Source organism: Osmia bicornis, chromosome 5, assembly GCF_907164935.1.
Source record: "Osmia bicornis bicornis chromosome 5, iOsmBic2.1, whole genome shotgun sequence".
Classification (NCBI taxonomy): Eukaryota; Metazoa; Arthropoda; class Insecta; order Hymenoptera; family Megachilidae; genus Osmia; species Osmia bicornis.
Window position 1 is genome coordinate 8,649,952 of NC_060220.1, and position 22,378 is coordinate 8,672,329.

General features: G+C 36.0%; 2 protein-coding genes across 8 annotated transcripts in view; one reads left to right on the plus strand and one right to left on the minus strand.

Moving 5' to 3' along the window:
* LOC114872379 (heparan sulfate 2-O-sulfotransferase pipe) overlaps window positions 1-11,275 on the plus strand; it is a 37,800-nt gene extending 26,525 nt beyond the window's left edge. For all 6 annotated transcript variants that reach the window (XM_046285931.1, XM_029179511.2, XM_029179513.2 and 3 more), the window contains 6 exons: window positions 913-986; window positions 7,150-7,356; window positions 7,433-7,512; window positions 7,950-8,231; window positions 8,624-8,778; window positions 9,126-11,275. In XM_046285931.1, coding sequence (XP_046141887.1) covers window positions 913-986; window positions 7,150-7,356; window positions 7,433-7,512; window positions 7,950-8,231; window positions 8,624-8,778; window positions 9,126-9,322 — 995 coding nt within the window. In that variant the 3' untranslated portion in view covers window positions 9,323-11,275. The remainder of the gene's footprint in view (window positions 1-912; window positions 987-7,149; window positions 7,357-7,432; window positions 7,513-7,949; window positions 8,232-8,623; window positions 8,779-9,125) is intronic.
* A 2,196-nt stretch (window positions 11,276-13,471) lies between these two features.
* Window positions 13,472-22,378, minus strand: part of LOC114872376 (glycogen-binding subunit 76A) — a 55,733-nt gene continuing 46,826 nt past the window's right edge. For both annotated transcript variants that reach the window (XM_029179502.2, XM_029179503.2), the window contains one exon: window positions 13,472-21,719. In XM_029179502.2, the coding sequence (XP_029035335.2) occupies window positions 19,344-21,719 (2,376 nt within the window). In that variant the 3' untranslated portion in view covers window positions 13,472-19,343. The remainder of the gene's footprint in view (window positions 21,720-22,378) is intronic.

The following is a 22,378-nucleotide window of genomic DNA, read 5'->3' on the forward strand; positions in this document are numbered from 1 at the left end:
TCGCCTTTAATTAAACCATAAAACTGTTGGAGCTATTCTTAATTACCCGCGTCATTTGCCGAGATTCCGCGTTTGTTTTAATTAAACTCAACTAATTACATTTCGACAAAGATCGAGAGGTCATTTAAGGTTTACAGCACGATTTGATCTGATAAGTGGTCGTCGATCTAGAATTTTATAACAAGACACGAGGAACCCTTGCGGTCATATTAATAACGTTACAACTCAATCCAATAATTAACAAAGGTGAATGAACCGTTCGATGAAAATGCCTTCAGCGAAGAACGAGTACACGAGAAACGTGACAGATATACACGATAGTTGCTATCAAATATAATTATTTAATTTTATTTGGAATAAATTTCTATTTTTAAACCAAGTTTGTAATCAGGGAGACCCTCAAAAGTTTAATAGCCTCAAGGAAGACCTTAATTCATTTTAAATGAGAAGATTCATTTTAGTCTTCAAATCTACAGTAGATTCAAGCATGAGATCAATTTTTCCGAAGTAGAAGTCACGTGCAACTTTCCCAACACTTTTCCCACGAACGAAAGTATAAATCAGGATCCATGATTTTTATTGCCAATAGAATCTCGTGATCCATACAGTGACCAATGGATATAACTTTTCTTTAATAGGAGAAAGGCATCGCTATAAATATCCTCAAGATGAACCAATTCTTCCTGGTGAATGTCAATTAACTGGAAACTCGACTGCATTGATTTTTATTTTGAAATATATTTTATAACTAATTGTATAATTTCTATAAATGTATTTTATGAAATTAAGCATTGAAATTTTGTGTTAAATTTGACACTATAATTTTAAAACCGAGTAATTAGAAATATGTGATATAAGATTATTGAGATTTATTAGTTATAATACTAATCTACCTTTCCTTTTCTGTTGCAGAAGGAGTTCAAACAGATTCTAGTCCAAGTGGAATCGTCCATTACCCATCCGGACATCGTCCTTTCGCAGTAAAGGTATGTAAGATTAATTTATAATTTAAAAAGAGCAAAATCACAAGTTTAAAAATGGTATTGTAATAATTTTTAAACGAAATAAAATATTATTTAAAGAAATATTGTGAAGTTTAGAAAATGGAAATTATATAAAATATAAAATTAAATGTAAATTGTCATTGTTGTTGTTATTTAATTTATTATTTTGATTATATTACTTTAGTATAGAACGAAAGTTTTTGATAACATTATTATCGTAGGCTGTAAATTGATACTTTCACTGCTGTCTTCCAAGCAATTAACTCCTCTTAACTAAAGTGTGTAATTGAAACGATCGTATAAGGAATACATCCGGTTTCTATGCTATCTCAGAAACGACTCTTTGTTTCTTATTTAGTATAGAATAACGTTGAAATAAATAAGATGTACATTCTAAAAATAACTAACATGCAAATAATTTCCAAATTAAGAAAAAGAAAGTGTTTTAGTGAAAGCTAAGAAGTACGTAAGATAAAAATAAATATTTAAAGTAAAAATTATTTAATACCGAACATTGGTTTCCCAAGATACCAAATATGCTATTTTCATAATCACAAAAGATTACAAGAATCGAAAGATATCTCGTATTTGCACGACTGTGCTTAGTGATTGTACAAATTCAGTTTAGAAGGACTTAATTTTTAGGCCTAATAAATATTGAAAACCTTACACTTATGGGCATATCTTCGTTGCAACATAACAAGCTTGTATCAAATCCTTGACACAAGATCTTCTTACAAACCCTTCTCTTTTATGGTTGAAATCAAACACTTATTGATTTATAAGGTCACGAGTATACATTGACGAACAACGACAAAAATGTTTCAAATAAATGCGTTTGCATAATTGTCAACTATCATTACTTCTCGATTGAGACAACTTGAATCATAAATAGCTAATAAGTCGCAACCCCTTACCTTCTGGTTTGTTAAAAATTAATGAATCCATACACACGAAGGCTTGAATTTAAATTAAAGAACGAATTCAAGAATCACCTCTCTATCAATCTTCACGTTGATGAGATCTCAATCAAATTTTATTTCCATTTTCCCTCACTTTTCATTTTTTAAATTTCATCTGTCATTAAGCTAATGATCGGTTATTCCCGATGATTACGATACGATTTTAAACATCGTGTGTTCTTCTCCAACGACGCAAAAAATCGCTCTTATTAAAGAACGTTGCACCGAATGATCTCGTTTTGGAGAAAAAGGAAACTGGCGAAACACTTGAAAAACTTCCGGCGTCGAGTTAGATTTAATTAACATCACAATGAGCCAAGTGATACTGGAACGAGGACAGTGTTCCGTGGAAGGAATACTAATTGCGACTTAATACAGGACGCATTTCTTTTTTACCTACAATTATTCTAATTATCTCTTTAGCTGAATCGCCTTATTTATGCAAGTAGTTTAACCCTGGCTTCTATTCTTTTCGACTCTATATGGCTGAAAATGAAAATCAAGTTTCCTTAAGTATTTCTTAAAAAGAATTTAAGATTTTTTTTAAAGAAGGGTAAGTATAAAAGAATTTTGTTTCCTAGGGAAAATTAATTAGTTCATAACGTCACATTCTATTTTTTGTGACTATGATCATTTTCTTTTTCCTCTGGATTCCTCGTGTACATATTCCAGGGGTGTACGAGTACTTGAAATTACGAGTACCCGATAAGTGTACCCTTTCAAGTGAGCCTGAAAATATCGGACTAACTGATATTCGTACAGTTTGGCAGCGAATACAAATACAGGAAAACTGGACATGTTCCTTTGTTCTCAAGGGGTGATGATTTTGGGGGTCCCAGACATCCCCACGTGCAGTTAGGCCTGTTTTACCAGTCCATTTTTCATTGCACCTCGGCCTGACAACTGAAGAGACATAATTTTCACTCCCTTTGATTCTTTATTAAATTATTATTATACATCATTGAAATTATTATTATACACAATTGTAATTATTATTATACAAATTTGTATTCACTTCATGCACCTTAGTAAATAAATCATTTTAAAAAGCAACTGAGTTATTATTTCATTCACCCAATTTTATTTCTGATTTATTTAATGAATGTAATTTCTTTTCTCAGTTATTTATTTAATTTACTCGAGTTATTTTCTCATTTCATTTATTTAACGTACTTACCTTCTTTTCTAAGTAATTACTTCTCAATATGAAAAGTTTGACCTAGAAGGAGGTACTGCTTCCTCAGTCTTACAGCGACCGCCGAGGGGTGCAGATCTACCTGTCAAGCATACGTATACTTCTAATATTCTTCAGGAGTTTATTTAATTTCCGTATTTTATTTCTTTTGCTTATTAAATAAGTTCACCAAAGGGGAAAGAAACTTATGATTTCATCCCTCTCATTTCCCTTTCATTTCTTATTTTACTCTTCCTTATGGGCCCCGCCTTACTTTACCCACTTATTTATTCTTTTATCCCTCCTTATGGGGTACAGTCCACACATTTTAGTTATTAATTATATTATTCTTCGTTATGGGCCAAACTCACGCTTTCTAATTATTTATTACTTTATTTCCCTTTATGGGCCTCGCGCGGACCATCCTTCTCAGTTACTTATTATTATATAATATTCCTCTTTATGGACTAACGCCTCCATTTACAGGTATTTATTTTGTTCATCCCTTTCATACACCTTGCGAACATTACCCCTAAATCACCGCATCCCTTACATCCCTGCATCCCTTACATCCCTGTATCTCTTATATCCCTGCATCCCTTACATCCCTGCATCCCTTAGATTCCCAGATCTCTTATGCTCCCACACCAGAAATCGAAAAATTGTATTAAATTTAGTTTATATTTTCACCACTAGGGGGCGCTGTTTTTTCGAGAAAAATTTAGTTCCAATTTTCTCCACCAGAGGGCGCAAAATTTATTCGTTCTTTAGTTCCTCTTTACGCCACTAGAGGGCGCTGTTTTTTCGAGAAAAATTTAGTTCACATTTTGTCCACCAGAGGGCGCAAAATTTATTCGTTCTTTAGTTCCTTTTCCCGCCACTAGAGGGCGCTGATTTTTCGAGAAAAATTTAGTTCAAATTTTGTCCACCAGAGGGCGCAAAATTTATTCGTTCTTTAGTTCCTTTTCCCGCCACTAGAGGGCGCTGATTTTTCGAGAAAATTTTAGTTCAAATTTTGTCCACCAGAGGGCGCAAAATTTATTCGTTCTTTAGTTCCTTTTTTCGCCACTAGAGGGCGCTGTTTTTGGTTTTTTGGGGGAAAAATTTTGATCAAACTTTTCCGCTAGAGATATAATTGATGCAGGGGTATAGGAGATCTAGAGGTATAACAACTGGTACAGGAATGTAAGGGATGTTGGAATGTAAGGGATGTAGGGATATAAGGGTTGCAGGGATGTAAGGAATGCAGGGATTTAAGGAGTACTGGAATGTAAGGGATGCTGGGATCTAAGGGATGTTGGAATGTAAGGAATGTAGAAACGTAAGGGATGTAGGGATATAAGGGTTGCAGGGATTTAAGGAGTACTGGAATGTAAGGGGTGCTGTGATGTAAGGGATGTTGGAATGTAAGGAATGTAGAAACGTAAGGGATGTAGGGATATAAGGGTTTCAGGGATGTAAGGAATGCAGGGATTTAAGGAGTACTGGAATGTAAGGGATGCTGGGATCTAAGGGATGTTGGAATGTAAGGAATGTAGAAACGTAAGGGATGTAGGGATATAAGGGTTGCAGGGATTTAAGGAGTACTGGAATGTAAGGGATGCTGGGATCTAAGGGATGTTGGAATGTAAGGAATGTAGAAACGTAAGGGATGTAGGGATATAAGGGTTGCAGGGATGTAAGGAATGCAGGGATTTAAGGAGTACTGATATGTAAGGGATGCTGGGATGTTAGGGATGCAGGGATGCTTGCTGCTCTTTTTGATGCTGTAATATGACAAGGCTAAGCTCGAGGCACTGACTGGCAATGAGTGATGGGGTACAGTCTTTGACATCGAAACAATCTGCTATTACCACCAACGAGCGTCTAAAATGTACTTTCGAACACCCTGTATACATTTATATATACATTATTCTTGGTTTAGAATGCATACATACTTTGATAGCCATCGCAGCAGCTATAGCGTCGATTAATCAAAGAAGGAACTGCACGACATGGGGTAAAGATGAGGTATCGAAGCGTGGCATGAGTTATGACGTTGTTGGGAATACTCACGCAAGAACAATGCAAACAGTCTTTCCTACGAGATATGTTTCTCCGTTACTGAAATTCAATAATTGTGACGGCCTATCTTGGATATTGTTAAATGTTAATGGGAGAAATCATGTGAAAATTGCAGCTTTATTACAATTTCTAATTTCCACATTTATTTATAAATATACACAATAAGATTTACACCACAATTCGATTAGCTTCTCCTATCGTGCCAACCATGCGATGACGGAATGCAACAGACGAGGTTCGTTTGCAACTATCGAGATTCTACTGTAGTAAGAATGACCAAAGAGAACGTTGACCGATCAGTCAAGGAGACAGATGGCTGAAGCTTGGTTCGGGAAGCTTATTCTCTGTTGCTAACAGTGCTCAGCTGCGACCAGGAGTGGTCTTGATTTTCTTGGGAACCAACTTTGTATGCGTTTCGTATCAAGATCGCGTACTTATATACACTGTAACTCGATCTAAAACCAGCACAATCAAGATTCTGGTTCAAGATTAAACTGTATCCATATATTTTTACGGATTTTTTCTCTTCTTTTCGTTTTTAACTAAATATAAATTCTTACAAGTGCGTTGATACACTTGAAAAATGAAATTATATCTTTTTTACCTATAAGTTGTAATTTGAAAGAAAATAAAAACTTTTATTTTATAAATATTGTGGTAATTTTTATTGCACCTCTTAAGGGTAGTTTCAGATATAGAGGTTCAATTTTGTACAAACCAGGTTGAAATAGAAATATGCAAACAGACAAGAAGGGAAAGGTAACGCGAAGAAACATTACTGTGACTACGATGCGTGAAACCGCGAAATAGATTGCTACCTTTCGGTCTAACCATTCATCGCGTAAAGAGCTCAACCATGAAGGTTACTCTGAATTTATGACATAATCGTCCGCTAACCGAGTCGATCGGTGGCAATGACATTGTTGAATTTTGCAGAAATGCTATTTTAAAATAAACTAAAACGAGAATTAAAATGAGTCCTAATATAGTTTGCACACAGCTATTAGGAAACAGTGGATAAACAGTTGTAAAACTTACCTCGTAATGTTTGGTATTACACGAATAACCGCGAAGCAAATTACGTCACGATCCTTTAATACCGCGGGCAGAAGGATTGACCATAAATTGGTGGAGAATTCAAGGAAGAAAGACGGTAGGAAGAAGGTTAGAGGATCCGTAATCAAGGAGGAAGCGTGCAAACCCGTGTAGTAATAATGTAATCACGTAAGATACTTGCAGCGTAATGCTAAGCCTTGGGACGTGGACAGGGAGAAAAAGATGAGGCTAATTCTCGTAGATCCAATACATACTGTGCGATAAAAATTACCTAATTCTGAAATGTAAAATAATTTGGAATTAAAATGAATGTTACACTTATTAAACACGTTAATTACCACGGTGGTATAATTATGGCCTAATTTTGGAAAATTTTTTAGTAGATATAAATTCACTTGGAATTGTTCATGGAACTTTGCAGCCAAAGTGAATTTTTAATGTTTCTACCTCTTCGTACAAACTAAACTACAGTAGTGAACAAATCCAAGAAGCTGCAATTATCGTTCCATTAAGGAAATCGTGCAGCAGATACGTGATTTCAGGGTAGTAAGAAATCGAACGGTAGTCGAAGATTTCATACGAGGTTAAATTCCATATCTGCAACAACCTTGCGGAAGCATCTCTTGAATTATTCTCATCCGAAGCACGTTGAACTAATTAGACCAAAAAGATTAGAAGATAACATAATTACGGTTATGATAATTCATATGCGAGTGTGTAGCAATGAAAATGTAGAGGGAACTAAAAATAGAAATGATACTTTTCATTGAACATTGTTGCAGCAGAAAAATGAAATTAGGATAACAGAGTGTATGGCAGTGTAAAAATGAAATATCATCTTGGTTTATATAATTTCTAAAATTTTCGAATATTATTTATTTGATTTCAGTATAAAGAACTAGAAGTTCTGGACATAGATGCCCTGAATAACACAAAACGAGCTGGCAGAAAGGTTCTCTTTTTCAACCGAGTACCGAAAGTGGGTTCTCAAACTTTTATGGAACTATTGAGGAGGTTGTCAATGAGGAATGGATTTTCATTCAACAGAGATCGTGTGCAGAGAGTCGAAACCATACGTCTTGCGCCCATTGAACAGGTGTTAAAAGCAAAATAATTGAATATTTTAACAAATCAATTGTAACATTACCACTTAATATTGTCTTCACTTTTAGCTTCAACTTGCCAGGATGGTCAGCGGTTATGCAGAACCATCAGTATACATAAAACATGTGTGTTTCACCAATTTCACCGAGTAAGTATTAAATTAAATAAAATTTAATAAATAAACATTTTTCTACAGTTTCGGTCTATTTCCCTAATAACTAAGAAAATAAAATTATACAGTAGACTCTCGTTATATTGGCTCTTGAGCGATTTTCAAGGATACTAATGCCATTTTTTCTCCATCACAACCTACGAAAATGATACATTTTTCTTTTTTTCCCCTTTAACTGAAAATTTGGAAGCTTGATATTTTTTTCACCCCTACGACCAGCTGCAGTCTCCACCGCGGCAATATAACGAGAGTCTAGTATAAATGCATAAAACGGAGCAACAATATGAAATATAATAAAGAACCGTGGTTTGTTACAAAAGTAGAAAGGAACTTAAAATTAGAACGAGACAACTTACCAAGAACTTCTTCGATTTCCAATCCGCCTGTTGAATGCTCAATGATTTTCTCCTCAGGTTCAACCTGCCTCAACCAATTTACATCAACATAGTCCGGGACCCTGTTGAGAGAGTGATATCCTGGTACTATTACGTACGAGCACCTTGGTATTACGTCGAGCGAAAGCAAATATTTCCAGACCTACCCTTGCCAGATCCCAATTGGTTAAAAAAAGACTTCGAATCCTGTGTACTTAAGGCGGACCGTGAATGTAGATACCTGGAGGGCGAAATTCACGAAGGGATCGGAGATCATCGCAGACAGACCCTCTTCTTCTGTGGTCACAGTGAGAAGTGCACGTAAGTTCCTTTGAACTTTAGTTACTTATGTTTTCTGCAATTTCAAAATTTGTTAATTAAAAAATCTCCTTTGCGTGCTACACTTTGCAATGATTAAACAATTAATTTTTTGTTCATACATTAAAAAGAACCATTTGTACAAAAAAGATTATCGTTATTATACTGATCCATCAGAATCAAAAGGGTTAAATACAAACGCTAAGGATCTACTATGTGTAGAAAAATGTTCATCTTCCCGTATGCTACTGGAAATTACCAGGAAGTTCAATAATCAATCATCTAAATGTGTTGTTTACATTTTATTATATCGTTAACTCTTTTATTTCTTTACCTTCCATCAGCGAGCAATTCAAATGGCTATGATACTTATATTAACTGTTATTTCCTGAAAGGCCGTTCAACACTGTAGGGGCCTTAGAACGAGCGAAAATGGCAGTGGAGAAACACTATGCTGTTGTTGGTGTACTGGAGGACGTGAATGCCACTCTCACGGTATTGGAAAATTACATACCCGGATTTTTCCAAGGGGCCACCGACGTCTACTATGGTAAATTCTTTTGTATTTTCTCATCTGACTCTTCCTCGTCCTAAGCTGTAATCGGGATAACAAATGCTTTCCACACAAAACACCTCATAATAAAAGAAAAATCAGCCTTCGAGGGTCAACAGCGATGGCCCAAGTTCGAATTGATCTTGGGAACTTCTTGCGGCTAAAATGGCCAAATTTTTACAATTTTTCCCTAAAAACGCCCTGTACGTAAATGGGTATCATAATTATCATGGGTTTTTCTCAAAATTGTATCCGAAAAACGTAAATTACTTTGTTGGTGTCTTTTGCTTGTAGATCCTTGATTCATTATCGAGATTGTTAGTGAAATAATGTTTCATTTTCAGATGAAGTGAACGCGTTCACTAGAATTAACCGGAACTTCTTCAAGCCCCCGGTCAGCGAAGAAGTGAAAGACATGGTACGAAGCAACTTCACCCGAGAAATCGAATTCTATCAGTTCTGCAAGCAGCGTTTGCACATGCAATTAAGAGCCTTGAAGCTGACGAAGAAGACGCCATTATCGGGTTCCAACAGTTTGTAATTGCGCCTTTTCATCGTCGAAAGTGACGAATGGTACTTTCAACCGCTGAAAGAATTCGAGAACGTTTGAAACTAAAGCAACGAAGGAACGTGGGTAGAGGAAATGGTTAAAGGAGACCCTTACAGAAGAAAGCAATAATAAAGAAGAAAAAATGCTACAGACAGCCATTGTTTTTAAGAGAAAATTGTTTGATAACTTTGGAACAGATTGTTGTGTTCCATGAATTTATTTAAAGAAAAGAACAAATGTTATAATAAACTATACCTTTTGTGATCCACGCGAGTGAGTGCTTTGTATTTGAATGGGACACTTGAATCTAGTGCCTGTTTTATTTTGTGATCGTTTTCCTTATTCTTGTTATATGTAATTTAAAGAAACGGTGACACGATCGTTAAAATCGTTAGATCAGCGAATATTCACGACAAGAAGCGTTAAGAATATTTATTTATGATAATGTAAAGTCACCCTACTTGTAAAACACGCGAAGTGTTTCTGAATAAGGTGTATCCATTGGCGTAACTTGGAGCTTCTTCTGGGATGAGCCAGATCCCTTCGAAATTTTTCAATTTTTAGTATTTGGAATTCAGAACTTAATAATTTTTTAATTTTTCGAACTGAAATTTTGGAATTCTGAAGTATAAAAATTCTGAAATTTAAAAATTTTACAGAAGATTTTTAGGGGGGCCAGATACACCTTGGCCCACCCTGACCCCTTCCTAGTTATGCCAATGAATATCTCGCTTTTCGATTGTTTCTATTTTGTAATAAGTGAAGAAAATTATGAAGACTGATCTGAGCGACCAAACATTATTTTTACCAATGGGTACTTAATTGTTGTAACAGAAACACACAGGGTAACAGTAGGGTACTGCTTATCAGATCATTTGACTTTTAATGTTGACTTAAACTGTCTTCTAGTGTTCACTTTTTTCCTCTGTTTTTATAATAAACAGCTGCCATTTCGAATTGTATTTTATTTCTTTCTATTCCACGATTTCGAGCGACTTAATTTGTTATATAGAGTGTATATACTAACTTTCAATGTTTCTTGAAAGAAACGCCTAAAATAGAAAATATGTATACAGGGTGTTACAGTAATTATGATATAATTGTTAGGAATTATTTCCTCTGGAAAAAATAAACAGAAAACATACAATAAAATTTTCTTACATACATTAGATACATAAGGAAAATGATAATTGCAATGATTTTTAATTTAATAATTAATAGATGTTATAAATTTATAAATATAATTATTAATACCGCCAAAATGTATATTCAATCGGTATCTTTCATAATATTGTTACACTTGGATGAACCATTTATCACATTTTCGACTAAATCTACCTTGCTATATAAATAAGGTCAGAGAAAGAAACTATCGATCGGTCTTCCATTTATTGTCTTAATAACATATAGAACGTGTGTTACAGATATATTATATACGTTTATTCATACGTATAGATACTTCATTACTCCATCATCATTCATTTTGTTGCAACTTCATTTCTCTCAGAATCTTCAAACGCTGTCACCCACGCCGTAATCGATCGTCTAACAATAAGCACGAAATCATACCTAACTATAAAGAAACATCCAAACAAACAGATTTGATTAAAAATAAATTCTCATTAACGATTTACAATTAACGGGGACTGGAAGGAAGAGAAAAGGGAAGTGATCCATAGAATTCTATGCTACAAGACAATTACATATTACATAGACAATTTGTTATTAATAACAGGTTCTTCTCGTTTCCATTTTTACTAATAAAGTACACAGTAGTCTGAGCGTTATTTCAGTCTGAAGCAACATTGCTTAGGTTTAAGAAAATTTTCAGGAACTTTTCAGAAATCAATTTCCATTAACTCCGTGTTGAACACATAATCAGAGTAGAAGAGATAGAAAAAATTGTTTAAGATTTAAACAAAGTGATTTTCAATAAAAATAAATTTTAAAAAATTGTGTTACCCTGTTTAACTTAAGTTTGTTAAAAATAAATTAAGTTAATTGCAAGAATTGATTTATGAAAAGTTTAGTTAACAAATTATTTTCATCTAATTATACAATAATTTTCTGTGGCAAAACATCGAGCAGTAAAATAATTATATTCACTGTATAAAAATCATAAAATATTACATAAAATCATATTGAGAATAGTGTTATTGCATTATGGTATCCAAAATCCACTATACATAACAAATTTATAGAATAAATATGTACAGCACCGAGCAAAGTAAAACGGTGGCTCCTCCACCCCCACAAGTTCCCTGTTATACCCATCAATTTCGCTATCTTCCCACATTCCCGAATTCCCGGTTCTCTCCGGGTTCTCGTCCTTTCCCGTCGGCGATCCCGAGGAGAATGACGATGCAGGGGAAGAGACCCCGTATATATACAAGTCTATGCCCCCACCACTTGCCTATGAACATTTTGCGCGGGAGAATTTGAATTGATATTTGTTTCATGATACATTTTTCTTAATTTTATACTAAATTTTATAATGTTTAATAATGAAAAATGATATTATTTTAATTCTAAATCATTTTTAATATTAATATTGTAAAAAATTAAAATTTTAAGAATTTTTTCTTTCCCTGTAACGCCATCTATCTCAGGGAAGCTTACTTTGCTCGATACTATACATAATTATCAAGGAGAATTCATGATTAAACGATACGTCTGATAAGCAAAATCACTGACCTGTCGCAAATATCCGAAACGTGTGATTCATAAGCAAAAAAATATATATGTATGACCGTATCGAAAGGCACCAGCTATTTTTACACTCGCGAAGAAGTTTGTGCAAATAAAATACGTGCTTTTACGAGCGTAATTATTTCATAGTGGCCTTCGAATGATCGAAAGTACAGAATACAGCGATTATCTTGTATCAGTGATACTTTCTGTGCAATACTGATTGCTCAGTTTTGCAAATTTTAAATCACATTCTCATTTATTGTCGAACAAAGTATAACACATCAGTGAGATTTTTTGAATGTAAATTCTATTGAATAATAAAAAATTTATTGGAAAGAAAATCTTTATCATTTATTTTATTAACCCTCGAATGACAGTAAGTGGCCCAATTATGAAGTGTAATGCAAAAGTGCATCAATTAAAATTGGAAATAAAAATTTCCAAATACAACATTTAAAAAAATAATCAAAAATTTAGAAAATAAGAACACAGTAGAATTGAAAATTAAATTTGAATTGTTAATAAATCAGAAAGGATTCGAGGGTTAAATATTAGTTGTAAAATATCTCATCTAAGATACTGAATAGTATTTTTTACAACCCAATTCATATTCCATCTTTTGCATACGATTCCAATTTCCACACGACGGAACATCAAGGAACAATCCAAAATTACATATTTAAATAATTTTAGTTAGGTAATTATATAAATCACACTACATCTTTTATAACAAAATGATATAATTTTTAGATTCTCGCGCACCTCTAATTTAGAAGATTAAGAAATTCACTCGATCTATGCGTAGGAAAACAAAGTACAAGTTTCTATCAAGATTTTCCCGCTCAGTCTTGTTTTTGATTTAACGTGAAACCATAGATCCGCGCTTTCGAGCTCCCTCAATAAACGGTAGCTAATTAAAATGTAAAAAATCATCAGGTAAAACAACCTTCTGCAGATAATTCAGTTTAAACTTTTTACTTCAATGAAATTATGAAAAAAAAAAAAATAAAAATGAAGAAACAGAAAAGAAATGACAATGATTTAAATGATTGACATGAATTTTTAAAAAAGGAATATGGACGAGCTTGCAATTACTAGAAATAGGATTAACATTAGAACAACCATTTCAGATTTCTCATTTGATATTAAAAAAAAAAAACAAATTGATAAGTATGCTTTTTTCGTAATGATGATTTTAAAAGAATTTATTTTCCATTAGTTATCTAGATACACCGAAATTTGGTAAAATGACGAATTTAGTAATCTCATGCAATAATTTATTTATACAAATATATTTATTAAATATTAAAACTAATTTTATTAAATCCTTTGTCGAAACGTATATATTGACTTATATTGAGATCATTAATTGAAAATACTCATTAAACTGATGGATTGATTCGAAATTGGTTGTTCTAGCGTTAAGAAAATAAAGGAAATAAACAGACAACAGCAAACAACGATGTTAATTTGCAAAGATAATTTCTAATTCAAAGGCTGCCCATTACTAATTGTTATCCATTCGTTTCACAGCCGAAATTAAACGAAAACAAAAAAGAAAAAAAACAAGCAAATTTTTCCTTTTCTCCCGATAGAAAAGGAAAGGAACAAAGAATATAAAATAAAAATAATTCTTATAGATTGGACATAGAGATTTATCGATACGTATCTCCAGGCCCTTTCATTCGTTCGCTCTCGTAATTTCATTCACACAAATCAAATAAACACATACACACATGCAGTCTTTCGCGCTTTTTAACACTTTAACAATATAGATTTCAATTCGTTCGTTAATTTTTTTTTTTTAGAAACTGCAAAAGGCTTGGTAATTGGACGAAAGCTCACGGCTCTATGGACTAGAGGTGCAACGTATGCTTACGTGTACATTACATATAAAATTATACTATTCGATACAATTATCATTTTCCTTCGTGTCCACGAACGTAGAAACAGTTTATTTAAAAAAAATTTTAATTTAAAAATTAAAATAAAAAGTAAATATAATTTAATCCTTTGGGAGTTAACAGTTGAATGTATACGTACCATTATTTTACCATTTTTATTTTTATCTATTTATTACTTTCGCTACTTTTTATAATGAAACTGATATCGTATCTCTCACTCTGACTTGCGTTTAAAAAAAGAATTTTTCGATTGGTACAAAAATAAATATCTAAAAAGCCTACGCTCTGATGCTGTTCAATGACGAGTCGAGCCAAGAAAAATGGCACGGTGTCAAATTGTTTCTACGTTCGAGACCAACGTGACACAATGTTTCAGTTCCTCGATGACGTAAGATTCCCTCGAATGTCGTAGCTGCCATGAAAATCAATTCTCCGCCACGAAATTATACGTTTTACGTGAAATTCCGACCCGCTACCCTTGAGAGAATCTTACGCACGCGGTGACGACAATAACTTTTGAAACGTTAACAAAAATAGTTCGCTCACGCTGTAGCTCATCGTCAGTGCATCATCTCTCGTTATAATGTGACATCCAAAGTAGCCACTGTAATATTAGGTGTACAATACCGAGCATGGTGGGCTTCCCCACAGAAAATGGCGAAGTCGGAGGCTCCGCCTCCACCCGTAGGCTTCCCCCACTTTCCACATCCCCAAATTCCCACCAATCCGTGTAGGTTTCTCTTTCGGCGGGCTCCCAGCCTACCCCTCCGGCGTTGCCGAGGAAACTGACGATATGGGAGAGATCGCATGTATACAGGCCTATGGCCCCCATCACTTGCATATAAACGTTTATGTGGGATAATTTGAATGGATATTTATTGTATTACTTATATTACTTAATTCTGTATTAATCTTTATAATATTCTAACTTTTGCTTATATCGCCATTTTCTCTAGAGAGGTCAACTTTGCTCAATATTGTACAAATGAATTCGATGTCATTAACATTACGCTTTCTGAATTATTATTGTAAATTTAAATTTTTTATTTTTCTACACATTTTGTTAATTTGAAATGCTACTATAAGTGTTGTAAGAGAATAAGTTACGTTGACTTTTTAAAAATAACTTTTTCAATTGAAAAAAGGCATCGAATTAATTTGTACATCTGATAGAATTTCTAAAATAGAATTTATGATTTAATGAGTAACAGAATTTTGTCTTGTTTGATGACACTCTTATCATGTGTAATGTACGATTCATGAATTAACAATGATTAATAATATAAATTGCTTTTGTTATACGAATTTTTCGCACGTAGAAATTGCATTTATGGAGAACGTTTCAGTAATTCTGTTGCAAAATTCTTATATGAAATCTTTTATACGAAAAAGAGATGGAATTTTGTGCTCTACAGAATATAAATAAAAGTATAATTCAAAAAACTCAAATAATGTTATTATCAAATCTCAATTTTAATATTCAGTTCGTATCTTCCTGCATGTTATTTTTTTATTTAAATATCTACTTTATTTTAAAAACAATTTATATCTCTTAAAATTTCTGGGCTTAAGAGGATTACAAAACATAATATTATTTATTTTCCAATTATAAAAAACAATCCAATTTTACTATAACTGTTTATGTATGAAATATTCTATATAAATAATTATCTACATTAATTAAAACATGGAAAAAAATATTTCTTTATTTACAATTTAAAATAAGCCTCAAAATTACATTATTAGGAGCAAAATCAGATTCCCCTCATAATATAAAAGATTCCTGCAGTGAAGATTTTGTTGAAAAGAATTAATGAAACATCTCGTATATTCAACAACAGGTTCGAGCTTTCGTAACAATTAAAATATTTTAATTTGTGTTGCCAGTGATATAACCGTGTTCATAAATCTTAATAACGTCATTGCTCTAAACGCGTGAAAGAATATCGTTTCTCTCGTTAACCAGAATAGAAGTCGACATCATTTCGATACGTAATATGTACATAGAATAACTAGAAAAGGCTTTCATTGTGTATCGAGTAAATATGTGTGTAAATATCGGGGGCCTCAATAATGGTGGTTACAATGCGTCTAAATTAAAGAATACCTTCTTTAACAAAGGGATCCTTTTAAAAATTATATTTCATCGCGACTATATTATCTACTGTATTTAATGTTATTAATACATTGAAAAATAACGATAGTAGTTTGCCCCAGAATAAAAATTAAAACACTACAAAATAAAACAAGACGGTTAACACGTTCGTTGTCGGCGCGCGACGACGAAGGATGCCGAACACTGTCGAACGCTGTCGAACACTGCCAAACATAACCGAATACTGCCGAACACTGCCGATCGACTCCGTTCGGAGCCGCCGACAGCGAACGCGTTAAAACAGCAGTATATAAAATTATAAAAGAGGTCATAATAGCGACCAAAAATAAAAAAAGAAAATATAGGAAGCTATAGACATGATTACCATGCAAACACCGTGATAAAATATATAAATATTTACAATTAAGAATCTTCGAACAGCTCGAAGAATGGATAAAAATGACTCGTCATCGAGACACACTCACCACCAATACTGACGCCGCTTATATACAATTTACGAATAGCATATACACATCTCTGTACTTCAAAACTGTTACAAAATATCTGGATATATCTATAAACGTCGCTTTAACAATATATTAATAATCTTTAATATCCTCGTTCGTTTCTGTATTATATTGCAATTATCAGCGCCGCTGACTCCGCTTGGACCAGCTGGTAATCAGGGTTAAAAAAACAAACGCTTAACGTTATCAAAATAATGCTGGGATGAAATATTTATCAGTATCTTCTGATTTCGAGCACTACGACGTAATTGAACGATACTTCGTTTGGTCGGTCGTTAACGTGGTCTGTCGTTCGACAAATGATCATGTCGCAATATGATGATTGCATTTTTATATATTCAGGACCGGATTAAGGTTTCTTGGGCACGGGGCTATGAAACTTTCGAGGGCCCTCCTTTGTTGATAAATTTGGTTCAAAAATTAAAATTTATTTTAAATAAAATTAAGTAACATTTAATTGTAAAGAAAAACAGTAGCAATAAAAAAAACATTGCATTCAATATTTTTGAACAAAGTAAATGAATTATGACGGAGCCCGGAACTATTGCCCCGCCAACCCTTAGATTTCCCGTTAATCCGGCACTGTACATTTAACATATATAACGACGAGAGACAAAGTTGCTGTTTTTCACTTACAGTCTTTATACACGAATAGGTGTCAAAACACTAATGTCTTGTTCTCATCGTTCTACTTCGCACACTTCAGCGCAAATAGTTCGTTCGTTAGTCACTCAAACCATTGATGATGGGGCTGCACAAAAATGAACGAAACGTGCACACAGTTCTTCGAATGAAATTAAAAAACGAAAATGTACCTTCGTGTATTTCATTATCTTTTTATAATCAACAAAAACAATAAACCTTTTAATCAAATCGATTATCTTATAAAGCTAGTTAACGTCGAAATAAAAAAAAAAAGAGAAAAACAGATTCTATGTACACGAGTGTAAAATCATCTAAATCTAAAGGACTATTATTACATTACTCTTGCGGGAAAATTTCGTCGCATTTTTGGTGCCCCAACGTTTTGTACATCGAGTATATATGTAGTTTCATACGCGAATAAAATTGCTAAATCTCTGATAAAGAATTAGAATTTTTGAAATAATATAATAAAAGAATAAAACACGCCGAAGGGCAGTACGATATCTCATGATTATAAATTATCACATTTAAGAATCTGTGTATATGATATATGTGTTTCGAAGTGATTCAGAAGCAGTGACGTAAATTGGACCTTCTTCTAGGGTGGGCCTGGTTCCTTAGGATTTTTGAAATTTTGCAACTCTAAAATTCTAAAATTCTAAAATTTTTTAATTTTGGGAATTGAAACTCTGAAATTCGGGTATTCATATATCGTGAAATTTTAGAATTCTAGAATTTTAGTATCTTCAAATTTTTTGGGAAGGAACAATCCACATTTCTATGGGGCCCAGGTCCATCTTGGCCCCTGCCTAATTACGCGACTGTTCATAAAAATATTTTTCTCGATGAATTCGTATAATGGCACTGAATCAAATTGGCACAAATTGAACGTTTTGATTGATGAAGAGGAAACTTCGAAACCAAATGTCTATAAGTAAAAGTAGATTCTAAAAAAATATGGCTTTTGTAAAGAAGATCAGATTGGTCGTGGCTGAGCTTGCTAAAAAGATATGTTTTCAACCTTATCGAGTTATTTCAGGAGTATTTGTACAAGATATCGTTAAAATTAAAAGTAAAATATCGTTAAAATTAAGAAGAAAGATAAAATAAAGTGAGCCTTCAATTTTGCCTCCTCGAAAAGCAGTACCATCCTAAAAGCGTCTTAACAGACATTTCAATCCATAAAATAGAAATTTTTCATAATTACAACCCTGTCGAAACGACAGAGTTCCTCGACTTCCGTCTCAAGACCTTGTACCATCATTGGTAAGTCTTACAGACGTATTAGGCTCAGTTGCGTCGCGAAGTCTGTACAATTAGGTACTTTCTAGGAACGTGAAAATAATCTCCATGCTCTTCTTAGAATGATTCCTGTTCAATCTTTCTTCGGTTCTTCAAAGACACTTCAAATACCAGACTTCATTTTCATCTCGAAGAACAAGCATATCAGAAGCGTCTTACTCCTCAGCCAGCTGTCTGCCGCTCATGCATCGAGGCGTTTATTAATAACCCACAGAATGTCCCAAAAACAACCTCAGTGGAGAAAAGCAAATTAAAAAAAAAATCCTTTATCATTTTACAGTCTGTGGCTTCGTTTATACGCACATAGAATGACAAGCACTATTGAACAATAAAAATTTGTTGTGCTTTGAGAATTGATTTCTTCCTATCTGGCAGTACTCTGTGCTCTGGAGCAGCAAATTTTCTATTGTTCACACCTTGAAAACACAGACTGCAAATTGTTAAAGGATATTTCGATTCGCTTTGCCACGAAGGACTCATGAATTCCAGGATCTTTTTAGGACACCCTGTATATTCGAGCGCAAACAAGGAACAACAAACGTGTAAAAAAAATGTCAGTCTAACAGGTGCGTCAAGTTCTTCCAGTCCACTTAAAGGCTGGTCGGGAAATGGCAGGAAAGAATAATTGACGCCAGTGCTGTCCCTGCTTTCCGATTCCCACCTCCCGTTCCTCCACCGGCTCCTTCAGAACAGTTATGTACAACAGTAGGGTACACTTTAGGAACGTTTATTCATCCTTAGGCTCTCTCTCTCTATGTCGCTTGTTAGCCTTATTCGGCTTCACTTTAGACCGCTTCGCCTCCGCGAAACATGGCAGCCCGCGCAAACATCAACGGCCTGCACGTCCATCAGTAGAACATCGGTGACCATTCGTGGTGTTGATTCTCTTGCGCGGTGATCGGTATGTAATCGATAGCAGAGGAGGCTGGCAAACATTGGAAGCAGTAATTGGCCCCGGCATTGTTATCCCAGTACTGTTCACCTTTGCATTGGAACCGTACCGCAAACTCCAGTCTCTGACCGACCGGCAACGTGTGACAATACAGGACGAACGAGAATTTGTCGCTGAAACCGTCGCACGAGTTCGGCACGTATATCGCTTGTAGATCGCTGAAATTCCTCCAAGAGTTCAACGTGTATCTGATGTGCACCGATTTGTGAAAGTCCAAATTGATCACGCGCACTGTGCCCTGGATGCACATGGAGATAGGATCTTGGACGAGCACGTTCTCCAGGCATACCCGACGCTCGCGGACCAACTCGAGAAAGTTAGGCAAACCGCCAGGTTGCTGGAACAAAGGCATCAAAGTTCTGTCCAGTTTGCGAGACGGCAGCGAGTAGGTGGACCCTCGTCTGCTATCCGTGTACCTGTCTCCCCAAATGTTTGGTATACTGGTCACTGGACTGCTGTCCTTCTGGAAGATGTCGTCGTAGATCAGGTCACTGTAGGCTGAGTTGGGAATCTTCGGGATCTCGTCGAGGAAGGTTCGCACGTCAGCCAAGTCCAGACCAAGGACATCCGCGAATCTGACGATCTTCTTCCTTCCAGGTGTTCCAGGCGGTGTCTTTCCCGTTTTCAGGGACGAAGACCGTCTGATCTTCTGCGGTCTCTCACCTTCCTCTTCCTCCTCTTCCTCGATGTTTCCTTGAGGTTCTTGAGTAGCCTCCTGGACGTCATCCGCCGTTGAGTCGGTCGTCAGCTTCTTCAACAGCAGACACATCTTGTCCTCGTCGCTGCTGTTCGCCACAGAGCCGTTCTCGATTTGTAACTGTACCTCGTTCTTCACCGTTGCCTCTATCACTCTTTCTCCCGTGGGATACTCCAGAGTTAGAGCACCAGGAATACTGATCATACTGCTATACGTCGAACCATTCCCCGTCTCGACAGCGTTTTCTTCCACTTTCAAACTAAGGTTGTTCTGCTGCACCAACGAGACGCTGGGTTTCTCCTCGTCATAAGGAAGTTCTTCTTCGGTGGTGTTCTCCGAAGAATCCGTGGATTCTTCTTTCATTTCCAGGTTCCTTACGTTCTTTATATTCTCCAACTTGCCATTTTCTGACAGCCCGTTCACGAAATCAACCTCGTCGACACCTTGGTCGACCTTGTCCCTTCTGTCCAATTCGCAAGAAATCACTAGCATAGGTCCGTGGGTAGGAATCTCAGAATCGGAATGTGACTTGGGAAGTCGATTCGGAAAGGCGGTTAGCCCGGAACTGATTCTGGAGGGACTTTCGTCCTGAAGAGACATCGTGCTTTCGTCGAAGGTACTCCAAAGTGATTCGTGACTGAGCGAGGTGGTCTCCAAAGAGCTCCTCTCGTTCGAGTCCTTCGAATTACATATCAGTTCGTTGTTCTGTGATTCCTCGTTGCTGAAACTGTTCCTTGGAATCGAGGAAGTGGATTCCGACGTGTCCTCCGACTGTTCCATCTTCGTCTCTTGCCTCCTGCGATACGACACGTTCTTCATCTTCGTCGGCTCGCAGCCGTTGGAAAGATTCGAGGTAGTCATTTCGCTGTCGGACGTGGTTACGGGGTCAAAGTACACCTCGTTCTTCGCTTTCTCCACGTCCGATGACTCTGGATCGAAGTATATATCCGACGAGTCACTGTCCGGTGATCTTTCCATCAGAGGTGACGCGTACACGTAGCCAGACTCGGAATCCAAGCTCGAATACATAGTTTTCGAGCCGTTTGGCGAACCGTGACGTAGATCGCGATGATTTTTCAGTACTTCGGGATTCACGACCAGGTCCGCCATCTCCGCTGCAGTCGCCTCTTCGGCGGGCGAACTGAGGCCATCTTCGAAATCCAGATCGAAGTCGTAACACAGCTCTGTGTCAGGATTGTGACGCGGCTGGTGTTGTAGGACGTGATTGGTCGAAGCATTGTTCACCATCGGCTTTGTTGTCGAGGATGAGCGTAACCAGGAGGTCTCCTTTGGATTGGTAGGATCTTTGTTTCGCTGGGAAACATCCTCACTGCCGAGAGACGTCAATCGTCGATGAAGACGTCTCGCGAAGGCTTCCGCGCGTCCACGGCAACTGCTCGGGAAGAGGGAGCTGACCAGGCCACAGGAAGGGCCGCCGCTGTGGGCGCTGCCCGCCGAGTCCGTGCTGCCCATCACAAGGACGGACGAGCCGGATGTCCCGTCGGCGTGCCTGCCCTCCGAGGGCGAGGTCGTGCTGCTACCCTGTTCTTCCGACTCCCGACTCTCGGTGTTTGCCTGCAAATTCAAAAAATAATCTTTTATTTCTATTGACAGAATGGATCGTTCTGTTTTATGCAAAAGAGAAAAAGAGAAAAAAATGTAGCCTTTTCTCTTTAATAAAATTTCAGATTTGAGACTTTGTTAAATCTTAACGAACTTTTAATTTCTTCAAGAAATGAATATCTTTCATTTATGAAATTATAATTACAATAAATTTGTAATGGCGGTGACCAATGTGTCCCGCGGCATTCAAGTGTTAAATGGCTTCCGCGAAGCCGAGAATACAAAGAAAGAAATCGATTGAACTTAATTCAATCCCGGCGAAAAAAATAACCGCGAAGAAACAGCTGCAAGATGCAACGACTCGCATAAATCTAAACGAACGTCTGTCCTGTTTACCGGTGATGTCGACGTCGACCGACACGCGTGTGCAGAAAAAAAAAAAAATCATCCAGTGACTTCATTTATCATCGGATCAGCCGCGCGAACGTGCGAGGAAAAGCGGCCGTAATTCTATCGAACATCGCCTTCTTCTTCGTTGCCCTTACACTTTGAAAGGCACGGAGTTACTCGCGCCATGTATTAGGCGCACAATCATATTATTATCCCCTACGGTTAAACTTCCAACTACCATTACAATATTGTTGTTGTAATAGCCTCAAATTACGTGGATC